Raw genomic sequence first — 13,417 nt, forward strand, 5'->3', positions numbered from 1 at the left:
GTACATTCATTTTCTCTCATCCTAAGAGAGGGGCCGGCTTTGGGAAACGTCAAAAGTGTGATAGATATATGAACATTTAACAGAGAGTAAGTAATTGTTTGGATGATTTCAACGTCAGGTGTTGGTGTTAGACCGTCAATTTTTACATGTTCACCAAACGCAAAATAAAGATGGTCCTCATTAGGTGTTGCGCTGTCAATATTGTGATCTGGTGGGGGTTTCATAAAGCTGTTTGTAAGATACGGATGACTTTATGAACGGCTGGTGATCCTTTCTTGTGCTCTGTGATATCCCTATGTAATTGAGTTATGACCTAAGAACATGTTCCAGTCGTGCGTAAAGTCGTTCGTAACTTTACTAACAGCTTTATGAAACACCCACCTGGATGTGTAAAATTGCGATAGGTATTGGAGCTATGAAATACAAACCAAATTGTGTTTCCAACACCAACACCGGACTTGAAATCACCCATGGAGGGCACCCTCCTTCAGAACACAACAAAGAATCTGACCATGCATCATCGAAATGTGAAATGTCGGATGAAAATCAAGAACAGGATAAACACCTGTCTAATCTTTAAAAAAATTACCCATGGAAATTTGCAAAAAAGTTGCCGACTTTGGTTTTTCAAAACCGGTTTTACTTTGGTAACTTTTCGTAAAACAATCAGTAATAGTTTCATTCCAAACAGATACGGCTATCATAACAAGGACTTACAATAAAAAAGCTGTTATCCTCAGTTCTACTTTAAAACAAATATGGATGCAGAACCTTTTTGGAAAGCAACTCTTCATAAAATGCATGTACATACACTATACAGCGTGGAATCAATTGCACGTTTTCCATAATAGGAGAGTTTTCAACTACAAATGTAATTTACCATTATATGAAATTTACTGAAGCAGATATCAACATGAATAAGTACAGTTGACAAAGTATTCTTCTCTAGATGACCTCAAGAGGGTCTCCTTCATAGGCTCCAACAGATGACCTTTGAACTTCCAAACATACCTCAAAGGAGTTCAATAGCGGGCAGTGATGACAAAAGTTGACAACTCCTCAAGGTTATGAAGGCATAGATGTCAACTCAAAAGAGGTTGTGTAAAGGCTTAACCTGTTAGTTGCTCTCATTCACTGCACAGTGGAAGGCAATACAATAATGACAAGGTCATGCTGCAAAATAAAAGATCAAGAAAACACTAGAATGTAATGATTTTCATAACTTGTGAGGAAGCCCACCTTGACATCAAGTTGGCAATTGATAAAAGCAGAAATAAGGAGAAAAACATAATTAATAATGTATTCTGCAATATTCCATTTCATCAATATGACCCGTTTTCCATCAAGCCTCTTCATGTAGCCCTACTTTATTCTAATATTAATCTATCCTGGTTTCCACCTAGTTTGCTTGCTTTAGGGAACCACTCAACCATAACACTAACAAGGACATGAAAGAGGCCATGTACATGAACAGTGGTGAATCCATGGGGCAGAGGCGTGTTAAGAGGCCCTTGCCCCCCCCCCCCATCCCTATTTGATACTGCCCTTCTTGCATCTATTCTTTATCCAAAAGATATAATTGCTTCCCCAAGATGGATGTTTAACATACAAACTGCCTCAGATTAAAAAACAAAAAATTAAGCATAGGGACAAAGATTTTCCATTTCAATATTATTGCTCTTTTCCGTTTCTGAAAACCTATAATTCCATTTCAAACTTGATCGAAAATGGGAATTCTGTTTCGCCACAGAAAATGTTCACCCCCAAAACACGATGCCCATTTTGCAAAGGTTAATTCAACGAATGTATGGAAAGGAAAGAACCAGAACAGAATTTCTGTTTTGATTTACAGATAAATGAAACGTCACTGTCCCCACAAACGGAAGCAAGAACCAAGATTCCAGAGAGGTGCATGCTCCATCTCTTCATGTGCTGTTTAGGCAAATTTAGGGTGTGTTTATGCTTCCATTGCGAGGACAGAATCAGCGATTTAAAACGTCGATTCAAAACGCCGATCGTAAACGTGGTTCTAGGAGTGCTGTTTATGCTTAACATTTCAGAGCATATCATGATCTCCAGCTGGCTTCGCATCGTATAGCGAGGTCAAATTGGGCGCGCCTTTTTTCAAATTTTTTTTTTTTCTGATTGTTGTTATTACGTGGAGATAACATGGAGCAATACGACTGTATTTGCCCGCAGATTTTCATCTCACCGGAAGCATGTACCAAATAACATCATTTAAACACGTTTACGATCATGGTTCTGTTTATATTTCCCCAGAAAGCCTGATTCTGGTCAAACAACGTTTACAAACGCACCTTTTTGTGAGTTTACAATCGGCGTTTTGAAACAGTATTTAAATGAAAGTAAGCATGGACGCAACCATGTTTTGGACTAATCACGTTTGGAAACGCTGATTCTGGCCTGAAAAGCAGAAGCATAAACACGGCCAAAGAGGGACGTACCTTATCATGGGTTCCAGATGGATACTGCAGGGGCATCCTTTCGGTTGGTGGCTGGGAGAATGTAGGGTGCTCTCGTCCTAGGAGATTTTATTGGTGACAGGGGTAAGAGATGATACCAAGATCCAACATATGACTGTTGAACACTGTACAACAAATACAAGGGAAAAATGTGTTAAAAGTTTCATATTTCAATACTGTACTCAAATATCATTCTATGTCCTTGCCTAGAAGAAATCATCTACATGTGTGAGGAATGTCATAGAAGACAAAAACAATTTTTGCGTACAAATCTGACCATCCATGAGCTCAATAATCACCTCAGTCAACACATATTTCTTCCAGATCAGAATATGCAAGCATATCTATATCCTTTAAGGCCAATTTTACCCAAGTCAAAAGAACTACTTTAAATCAAATTAAATTAGACTTAATGCCACCACTTGATAGGCCTTAATAATGCCCTCTCATTGCCCTTGGACATTTTGGTGTCATTTTAAATTTTCTAATTAATGTTGTGTGCTCTGTATACATGTAAAAGTGGCCTCGCCCTAAAAACATTATTTAAAGCCTGGGAGTCAATTTGAACCAAGTAAAAACTTGGTCTGGAAAAGCCCAGCAAATACCAATTTAGATTCTCTGGCAGTGATTCACCTGTACAATGTATTTCAAGTATGGTAATACCATGAATGAAGAAGTTCAGTCTGTTGACAAGAACTCCAGTACTCTTCTTAGCCAGGCGATAGTCTCCTTCATCGGCTCCGATGGGTATGACCTTTGAACTCCCTGGCAAACCTCGAGGATTCCGCGGTAGCGGGAAGTGACGTCGAAGCCGAAGAATTTCTGGAGCTTACGGAGACAAACAGGACACAGATACAGAGGTTGGGACAAGGCCTCTTTGACGGATTTGCTCTCGTTCATAGCGCAGTGGAAAAAGACACAGTGGGAGATGCCAAATAAATGACACATCTCGTGACTTGAAACCTGAGAAATTGGAAACAAAAAATAAATAACATGTACACTTGACATAAATAATAATGATTGAAATTACATGTAGCACATGACAGTCAAAAGATTCTGTATGAATTGTATGAATATACATTACTAAATTATACATTAAACCTAAACATTAAACTTATAATTTGTCATACAAGTTATAGCAACTTAGATCAAAACATAAAAATTATAAAATTAATGAAAACAGATACTTTACATAACATTTACATTTTACAACATGTACATCTAAGTTTATGAACATTCAAAACTGCTACTACTCAAGTCATATTCAGCACATCTCATCTGGTTTACAGTTCTTTTCAGGACTTCACTCACTTTCAAGAAAAGAATACTTCTAATTTCCTCTTTTCCATCCTTTCTTGTCTTTCCATTTCAATCTTTCTGCCTGTATTTCCTTTCCCTTCTTCATTTTACACATGATGAACCATAAACCTTCTCCACGTTTATGAACATTATTTTGAAAATAAATGGGTTGTGTGGAAAAGGACAACACAGAAATAGAAAATGGTAATTGAGTCCAGATGATCAGGGACCTTTTCATAAAGACTTGCAAAGTTTATGCAACTATTATAGACCAGTTCGTAGTTACTTCTAAGCCTGAGTCGAATCGATTTTAAAATCGGTGTTCGATCGATGTCATCGAACACCGGTGCAGATTTTGCAAAATCGGTGCATCGAAAAAAAAAAAAAAAATACGTCGGCCGGCCGATTCGTTTGGTTTACACAATCAATCATCAAAATATCAGTAATGTCCAACTTTACTACTACTTACTTGATTTCTATTGCCCCCAAAATGAAACCGAATGAGTAATTATGATGCTATTCACCATTAATTTGAAGTTTATTTCGATCATAGTTCGAGTCTTACTCGTCTGCTCGTGCCGAGATAATTTATGCACGATGAATTCATGAATGGAGGTCATGGCCATCGATCGTGCATGCGCAGTACTGTTCTTTAATCAAACCAGAAAATGGCCGGAAATTGACGCGATCAACGTAAAATAAATCTTGCTTTCATGAACAATATTAAAATCATGACCATAGAACATTATTTAATCGTAATATTTAACAATAATTTGCATATGATAATCATTAATATGAATTTAGATCTTGATGTGAAACGTTTGTATTTCGTTTCAATTTTTAATGGCATCTCATGACGATCGACTTGACTTCTTGAGTCGAGCTAGTGCACTTGTCTAAAAAAAATAATCATCACGTCATGATTGATTCTCGAACATTGTCTACATGCAAAAACTCTGTTCAAGTTCGTAATATCACCATATAATATCATTTTACATGACAAAACAGAGAAAATTGCGTTTGATATTTTTTCCCATCAATTTGAAGCTAGTTTGTGCCCTACTTTGGGCTCTGATATCATGAATGGGAAAATATGTCATACGTCATCAAACACGCATGCGCATTGTGCTTATTTTCTCGGAGAAGAGCTTGGAGGAGACGTCCAGAGATGGAACAACAATAGAAATAATCCCAGTATTATTTCTTCCATATGAACATAACATACTTTGCTGACATCGTCAATATTCTTAGTATGACCATAAAATCTTGTTAAATCGTAATAATTTAGATGAATTTAGGGCTCGATTCGAAACATTCGTATTTATTTTGATCGCATGCTCAATTGCGTCTAAAAAACTGGATTGTCATTATCAGGATTAATTCTCGAACATCGTCATAACTCATATTCCACAATCTTTCCTCACAATTGTTATATCAGCATTGAATAGCAATTCAAATGACCATCCAGAGAAAATTACGTATTTATTCCCATAAATTTATTTGGAGCTCATTTTGGATCCAACTACACAATCTCAGGCAAGTTACAGCGCTCTCTGTTGATTGCAATTGTTTGCTGGCGCTGACGTCAAGCACGCCTGTCGTTTCGGGAGAGTGAGTGTACGGAGCTACCTGTAGCTGCGGACGGGGCTGGTGAATGGACTGCGAATGCTAGTTGACCGAAAATCATTCGGATCGACTCTGCGTGATTCATGTCTTTATTATTGTTTCATTTTAAACTTATATGTTGTCATCTGCAAATATCATTGTTGAAGATATTTTGGGAAGAATTCTGCTTTGGTCCCCGGCCTTTTTTGTGTGTTTTGTGATCATGGAAAATACAAACGAACTTTGCTCTGTCATCTGCTTGTGCAACGCTCACCCGGCCAACGCCAGCGCATACCGTCAGTGCGTAGTGCATATACAAAGCGCATCGCATCGACGCAAAAACAAAAGACTAAATTTTCCCCGCCTTCAATATTCGATGCATCGATGTTCGATCGAATTAGAGCTGTCGAACACCGGTTTTCAAAATAATCGATATGACTCAGGCTTAGTTACTTCATGGACAATTTTGTTCAAATGACCTTTCATTTCTTTCATTATGACAGGCAGATTTCAAAGCAAGGTATTACGTAAGCTTGCCTTACATAGCACGATGAAGATATTGAATAGACCAGGTGACTAGAATAGCACACCAATGAACACTTTATGAAGGTATTTGTTGCATTCCTACTTTGAATGCATATCATAGCATGTTGCACAATGTACTTGGCAAACTGTGAAATACCAGTCGTTTGTGGACGCATTGTTGTTTTTTGTGGATTTAAATGAAAACCACAATTCAATCAAGACATCAAAGTTGGTGCTTATCTCATTAGATTTTAAACCACCATGGCACTTTAGTACAAATGACCTTCCCCTGATCATGCGTAGAATCTTTTGATCATGCGCAGAAAAGAACTACGAACTCGCTTATTATAGGACCCACTTGTTCACTGCTACCACCCTGCCTGTGGGGAATCTACAGGTAGGACTATGGTGTGCCAATGTTGTACAGAGCACACACTTTAAAAAATCAATAAAATATCACTTGTGTGACCAAAATTACTAATTTCCATACAGTTGCAATTTATTTCTCATTAGTAACTTGGGAATGATTTTTATATTCACCAGAGCTCTCAAAAACTTGAATTTTGGGCATATTTTTGTGTACGCCTTCTATTGGTGGAAAGTAATATGGCAAGAAAATTTCCATTTTTTTATCTCTATTTTTAATTAGGAAAAAAATGATTTAAAGAATCAAATTTAAATAAGAGCCAAGTTGTGTGAAAAATAGGTGTAATGGAAACTGTCAGTGTAAGAAAAAGAGAAAATAAGCCAAACATTGCCACCCTTATTTTGCCACACATGGAAATATAACTGAGAACAAGGTTATATCATAACCTTGTTCATTGAATGAGTGATAGGACCCTTGATTGTAATTGGCTGCTGAGCCTTTTACCATGGTAGTTGCCATAATGACAAAGTTTGTAATACATGTAGTTGAAGTTAACTCTTTGTGGAAGGGGCCCAAGAATGTGACGGATTAGAATAGGAAAAAGGAACATAGGATTATGGGATGAAATATTACACTAAATATTAATATTGCTCGAAAAAACACCCGACATGGCGACATTTTGAATAATCTAGGCTTATATTGCTAATTTATCAGCATTTTCTTCCAAAGCCAATTGGCTATGTATTTCATTTAATACATAGAAACACTAGACTTAGTAGACTAAAGTGATAATTTTATTGGATTTCATTCAAACTCATTTAGAGATCGGTACAACTGGTATCTTTAAACAGCAACATGCAAACATAATCAGGTTCATTTACCCTCATCATTTTCCAAAGTAGATCACCAGTAATTTCTAAGACATCATTTTCTTCATCCTTGTGTGGATTCGGTGATGTATCTTGTGGTGAAGAACATTGACCAGACTTTGGCGTTTCCTCAGCTGCCATTTCTGCAACTCCAACAGTTGAGTTCTGGCAAAGATAAAATATTAAACAGTTGACATGGGTGAGTTCTGGTTAAAAGATAAAATGATTGAGCTCTGGAAAAGATAATAGATAAAACAGTTGAGTTCTGGTAAGGAAAAGATAAAACAGTCAAGTTCTGGTCAAAAGATCAGATAGTTTTTAGTTCTGGTCAAAAGATTAAATGGTTTAGTTCTGGTAAAAAGAAAAGATAAAACAGAACTTTGAGTTGTGGTCAAAAGATCAAATATCTAAGTTTTGGTAAAAATATTAAACAGTTGAGTTCTGGTAAAAATAAAAGAGTAAACAGTTGAGTTTGGGTGAAGAAAAAAGATTAAACAGTCGAGTTCTGGTAAAGATATTAAGCAGGGAAGATATCATTTTAAAAAAAAGGAAGTCTAACCCTTTTATACTGGCAAGATTAATGACATTGAATGTTGAAAATGTGGATACACTTGCAGCAATGGCAATGCAGCTTAACCATTTTAACTTTATACCTTTGGTTTTAACACAGAGCTTTCCTCATGCTCATTAAATTGTAAGTTTGATCTGCACTTGGCATGCTCTGGCATCTTTCTGCAGCAGCTTTCCCCTGAAGAATGCAGCATTATTTCAGATTCGGTGGCTCTCTGTGGACAATCTCCAACAATTTGCTCATGTTGATGATGCAGAAGTGGTTCAAATCGACCAAAACTGAAGACAGCACAGCGACGACTAAAGAGTGCCTCTCCCAGTGCAAAGTTCAAATCTTCTGATGGATAAAGATCAGTCCAAGTTAGGCCGAGTAGGTAATCCTTTTGATCAAAACCTGTTGCTTTATGAAGTCTAGTGTAGACATCAGTAACAAGGTACTGTTTCTTTAAGGTTATTTTATGGTAACGGTTAGCCACGCCCATTAGTGCGATGTCATTTAAACTTTCCAGATTAATTTCCAGACCTGGAAAATAAGCCTTCAAAAATGAAACTAGAAATTCACTAATCGAAGTTATTCCATTGATGCTGATGGGACTAATATGATAACTTTCAAGGGGAATGAACCGAAGCAATTTAATTCTCTCAGTCAGTCTAGATTTTCTGAATGGTGAAGATTCCAATTCGACCATCGCCTTCCACATGCGATACGTTTGGCGCCCTTTCTTTGAAACAGGTGGCTCGCTCGCAGGTCTAAACAACCCCATCGCGTTCCCACCAACCTGAAGCGAGCGGACATACTCAGCAGACACTTTGATATCGCGATATCACAGATTGTCCAATTTCCGCCGATGTGAACACACGGCGATTTCCCGTTCTAATCACGTGTAGTCTCTCTTTCGCAGACCCTTATTTCTATTTTCAATTGAAGTTGTCTCTTAACCCTTATAATACCAATATTGTTAGTTGCTACCTTTTTTTCTTTTATTACAGATTCAAACATCCAACCGAACATGGCTTGTCGGCGAAATACCGGCAGGAAGAAGAAACATTTTGCCGTGAAAGAAGAAGCAATAAGTGGATGCCCGAACTTTTGAGAACTCTTCATGATTTAAGATTGATTTGTTTAGAGAATTCATCTTTGCATACTCGAATGAAAGCATCGTATTTAGATTATTAATTTTAGTACTGAGGCTGTTAGCATTAAAAAAATATGCCGTTAATGGGGAAATGTGTTGAAATCTCAACCCTTATAATATTAATATGTACATGCGGATAAGCAGGATTTTCTTTTACTGTTATTTGGTAGATAAGAGAAGTTTAAAAAATGTATTGAATATGATGTGCTATTGAAATATGTTGTAATACGAATTAATTGGACCTACCCAGGAAAATGATATGAATAATGGAAGGCCCAATTACCACCCCTTCTAATCCATTTTTGCTACCTGATTTCAGTCCATTAATTTTACCAAAGACATTTTAAAATTGTGATTATGCTTGTGATTGTAATTGCAATAAAACTAATAAGCAATAATAAAGTAACGTGACCTCATAACTTTAATTGTCCGGTATAGTTGCACAATTTTCATAGGGGGATCTAAGGGGCGGGGAAACCCGAGGCGCCCCCCCCCCCCTCCCCGAAAAAAAGAAACAAAACAGGAAAAGAAAGAAAAAAAGAAAAGAAGGGGAAAGAAAGGAGGGAAGAAAGAAGAAGAAAAGAGAAGGAGACGAGTGAATAAGACACTGGCGTTAATCCCGGGGGGATGGGGGGTATATCCCCCCCACTTTTCGAGGAGGTGGGATGGCTTGTACAAACATCCCCCCACTTTTTACGAAAGAAAATAAAAAAAAAAATCACAAGAGATTGTTGCTTTATTGGTAAAAATCCTTCCTAAAATACCGCTTAACAAATAAAACAATATTATTGAATCATAAAATGCAAATAAAGAGCCAGTTCACCATTTCCAAACGAAATACTTATGCCCTTATTATAACATTGAAGAGAAGCCCTCGTTTCTTCCCTTTCATCAATGTTGGGGTCTTTGGGAAGGGATTAAGATGGAAAGTCAATTTTTTTTAATGTAATCTCTAATAAAACCATTGACCATCATGGGGTAAGAAAAATAATAATATTGGAGGGGTATTTGCCATATGGACATACAGTGGCGTAACTACGGGGGCACGTACCCCCCCCCCCCCCTCTGGCTGATCCCCAAAAAAAGGGGGAAAATGAAGAAAGAGGGAGAAAGGAAGAGAAACGTAGTGGGAAAGAAGAAAATATTATTCATTATAATGTTATATTACATTATATTATAATTATGTGATGTTACATCACATAAGAAACATTTTTATCATAACTTTATGAAACATAATTTGCCCAGGGCCTACGTCTCCATTGTTCCTGGTGCTCGCATTGTCTGTTTAACGAGATATATAATCCTGAAGTACTAAAACATCCCGTTTTCAAGTCAATAAAAACCAAATATATTTCCTAGCACTTGAGTTATCATTGTTTTATGTAGTGACATATGCTTCTTTTACATGACTCAAAAAGTGATTGCCCCATATGGCTTATTTCGAAAGGGTGGGTGCTGTCCATAGAGTTAATAACTCTATGGTGCTGTCGCGTTAGGGTGCGTCAACGCGAACGCGAAGATTCGTCCAAAGCCCCCCCCCCCCCCCCCCCCCCCCCGGTTTGGCCGAAAGGGTGCGTTGGGAGCGCTACGTCGCGTCGCGTTCACTGGAACGCGCCCTTTCGTCCAAAGCCCCCCGGTTTGGACGAAAGGGTGTGTTTAATAATAATGAATAAATAAATACAAATATTTATAAGAAAGCTGAACAAACAAAAAAGACGAGTGATATGTGAAATTTGCATAGGAACATAAATCATCATATGGCACAAACATTCTTTTTAAGGTAAAAAAAACAATGACGGCATGCTGCATGAGGATTTTTCGGTGGAAATGTTTTATGGTGTAATATTGATACATGTAAAATTTATGACTGATTTCAAGATTCTTTCAAATAAAAAAAGTAACTTACCTTCAATTTTATACTTTGCAGGTGTGTATTTATTACAAAGAAAAACATTTGTATACCTGGAGATATTTGCTGTCCCCCAAATTATAAAACTTACGGCAGATGAGTCCTGGAAGGGCAAGGCCAAAATTGATGTCGGGTCAGCATTCACAACGTTTAACTATTTAGACCCTACCTTACTATATTTTACACTTGAGACCCTGCCTCAGTATATTTTGTGAGATATATCTGTTGTCAGTGGCGTAACTACGGGGGGGCATGGGGGGGCACGTGCCCCCCCAATCGGCTGGCCGAAAAAAAAACGGGGAAAAGGAGAAAAAGAGGGAAAAAGGAAGAGAAACGTAGTGGGGAAAGAAGAAATTGTTGTTTATCATAGTGTTATATTATATTATGTTATATAACATAAGAAGCACTTTTTCACAACTTTATGAAACATTATTTGCTTAATTGTGTCTTCATTGTTCCTTGTGCTCGCATAGAATTTTTAACGAGATATATAGACCTGCGGTCTAATGCCTCCCGTTTTCAAATCAATATACAACAAAATAATATATTTCCTCGCAATTAGAGTTATTATTGTTTTAAGTAGTGATATATTCTTCTTTTTCATGACTACTGAAAGTTATTGCCCTATTTTAAGGTCTTAATATAAAACATTTCCTGTCCGTGCTAACGTTCGCATTAGTGGATTGGTGAGATTTCTGCTCTTCATGAACTCCTAAAATCAGTCCTTAAAATGTCAATTTTTCTGATCTGAATATAAAAAAATTTTAGCTCGCGCTTCGCGCTCGCATCATTTGGTTAGTGAAATACGTGGGGTCTTAGTGAATTCCTACAAACAAGCCTTGGAATGCCCCTCTTCATGTCTGAATTTCCTAGATTTTCAGCTCGCGCTTCGCGCTCGCAGTATTTCATTAGTGAGATGCGTATGATAATCATGATTACAATGACTTCAAAAAGTGCTCCATGTGTTTTGATGTAATTCTAACAAAATCAGCAAGCGCTTGGCACTCGCATTAGATGACTTTGGTGAGATATGTATACTCTGACTTAATGGATTCGTAACTATAGTCCTTAAAATATCCATGTTTGTGGTCAATATATAAAAAATTTCAGCTCGCGCTTCGCGCTCGCATCATTTGGTTAGTCAAATACGTAGGGTCTTAGAGAATTCCTACAAACAACCCTCAGAATGCCCCTCTTCAGGTCTATATTTCCTCAATTTTCAGCTCGCGCTTTTGCGCTTGCAGTATTTGATTAGTAAGATGCGTATGATAATCATGATTACATGACTACAAAAGGTGCTTCATGACTGTGTTTAGATGTAATTCTAACAAAATCAGCAAAGGATGACAATAGCATTAGATGACTATGGTGAGATATTTATACTCTTAATGGATTCTAAAATATAATCCTTAAAATTTCCTTGTTTAGGGTCAGTATATACAAAAATTTTAGCTCGCGCTTCGCGCTCGCATTGTTTGTTTAGCGAGACAGTTAAGTATCATGATTACAAAACAATTCGCTTATAATGTCAATTTTTAGCCCTCAATATCAAAAATTTTCAGCTCGCGCTTCGCGCTCGCATTATTTAATCATTGAGATACATATCCGTTTGATGGCACTGCATGTCCTTAAAATATCTCTATTAGGTCAGTATACCTGACAACTGAGCGCGCTTCGCGCGCTCCATAAGTGACCCAAAAAATTTTGCTGGTGCCCCCCCAATGCCGTGACCCACGGTACGCCACTGTCTGTTGTGTATGTGTGCGTGTTGTGTGAATAATAATAATAATAATATGTGCGTGTTGTTTTTATAATAAAAATAATAACAATAATAATACTTATAATAATGATAATAATAATAATTTTCACCCCAAAGAGTGAATTTATGGATATGAATTTGGAGTGAAAAATTGGCGCCAAGTGGCTTATTGCAAGGGTGGGTATCTGATTTTATTATCATTATTATTATTATTATCATTATTATTCTTAGATGAACTTTTCTTTCTTTTCCTCAAATTGTCAATGCTTTAAATGATTGAAAATCCACTATTTTACGTGCAACTTTGGCAATGTTTAACAAAATACCTTATATTCAGCTTTCTTATAAATATTTGTATTTATTTATTCATTATTATTAAACACACCCTTTCGTCCAAACCGGGGGGGGGGGGCTTTGGACGAAAGGTCGCGTTCCAGTGAACGCGACGCGACGTGGCGCTCCCAACGCACCCTTTCGGCCAAACCGGGGGGGGGGGGCTTTGGACGAATCTTCGCGTTCGCGTTGACGCACCCTAACGCGACAGCATAGGCGGCGGAAGCGGGGGGGACGGGGGGGACGTGTCCCCCCCTAAATTTTAGGTGGGGGGGACGGTCCCCCCTAAAATAATTTGTGATAACCTTTTTTTTTTTTTTTTTTTGCTTGTCAATTTTTTTTCCTGCGTCCCCCCCTAAATTCACGTGGACCCCCACTGAAACGTGTGTTGTCCCCCCCTAAAATTTAGGTTGATGACCTTTTTTTTTTTTTTTTTTTTTTTTTTTTTGGTTGTCAAAACTTTTTGGCGCACTTGTCAAATTTTTTACATGTGTCCATCCCAAAATTTCAGGTAGACACCCCCAAAATTGTTTTGCTTCCGCCGCCAATGCGCGACAGGACC

The 13,417-nt window shown here is 37.5% G+C and overlaps 1 protein-coding gene across 4 annotated transcripts; it reads right to left on the minus strand.

The window, feature by feature from the left end:
* Nucleotides 1-311: 311 nt before the first annotated feature.
* Nucleotides 312-8,485, minus strand: LOC121421545 (archaemetzincin-2-like). 4 transcript variants are annotated; one of them, XR_005970997.1, is made up of 5 exons: nt 7,802-8,485; nt 7,161-7,313; nt 3,147-3,446; nt 2,466-2,542; nt 312-1,173 (listed from the first exon to the last, which is right to left on the minus strand). XR_005970997.1 is itself a non-coding variant. In XM_041616287.1 (3 exons), exons 1-3 carry the CDS (start codon nt 8,480-8,482, stop codon nt 3,162-3,164), a joined length of 1,119 nt encoding a protein of 372 aa, XP_041472221.1. In that variant the 5' UTR covers nt 8,483-8,485; the 3' UTR covers nt 2,738-3,161. The 4 variants fall into 4 exon arrangements, 1 of the variants encoding a protein (XP_041472221.1); XR_005970996.1 differs by having other exon boundaries at nt 2,466-2,608; XR_005970995.1 differs by having other exon boundaries at nt 2,466-2,608; nt 3,117-3,446.
* Between the last annotated feature and the right edge of the window lie 4,932 nt (nt 8,486-13,417).

The sequence above is a fragment of the Lytechinus variegatus genome, chromosome 9, assembly GCF_018143015.1.
Source record: "Lytechinus variegatus isolate NC3 chromosome 9, Lvar_3.0, whole genome shotgun sequence".
NCBI classification, from domain to species: Eukaryota; Metazoa; Echinodermata; class Echinoidea; order Temnopleuroida; family Toxopneustidae; genus Lytechinus; species Lytechinus variegatus.

Bases quoted from the DNA above. Each gene is read 5' to 3' on its own strand.
- LOC121421545 (XM_041616287.1), bottom strand. From the start codon at position 8,482: ATGGGGTTGTTTAGACCTGCGAGCGAGCCACCTGTTTCAAAGAAAGGG. The intron at 7,314-7,801 runs GTATAAAGTTAA...TATCTTTGCCAG, and splicing joins GCTCTGTGTTAAAACCAAAG to AACTCAACTGTTGGAGTTGC. The intron at 3,447-7,160 runs GTAAATGAACCT...CCAATTTCTCAG, and splicing joins TACTTTGGAAAATGATGAGG to GTTTCAAGTCACGAGATGTG.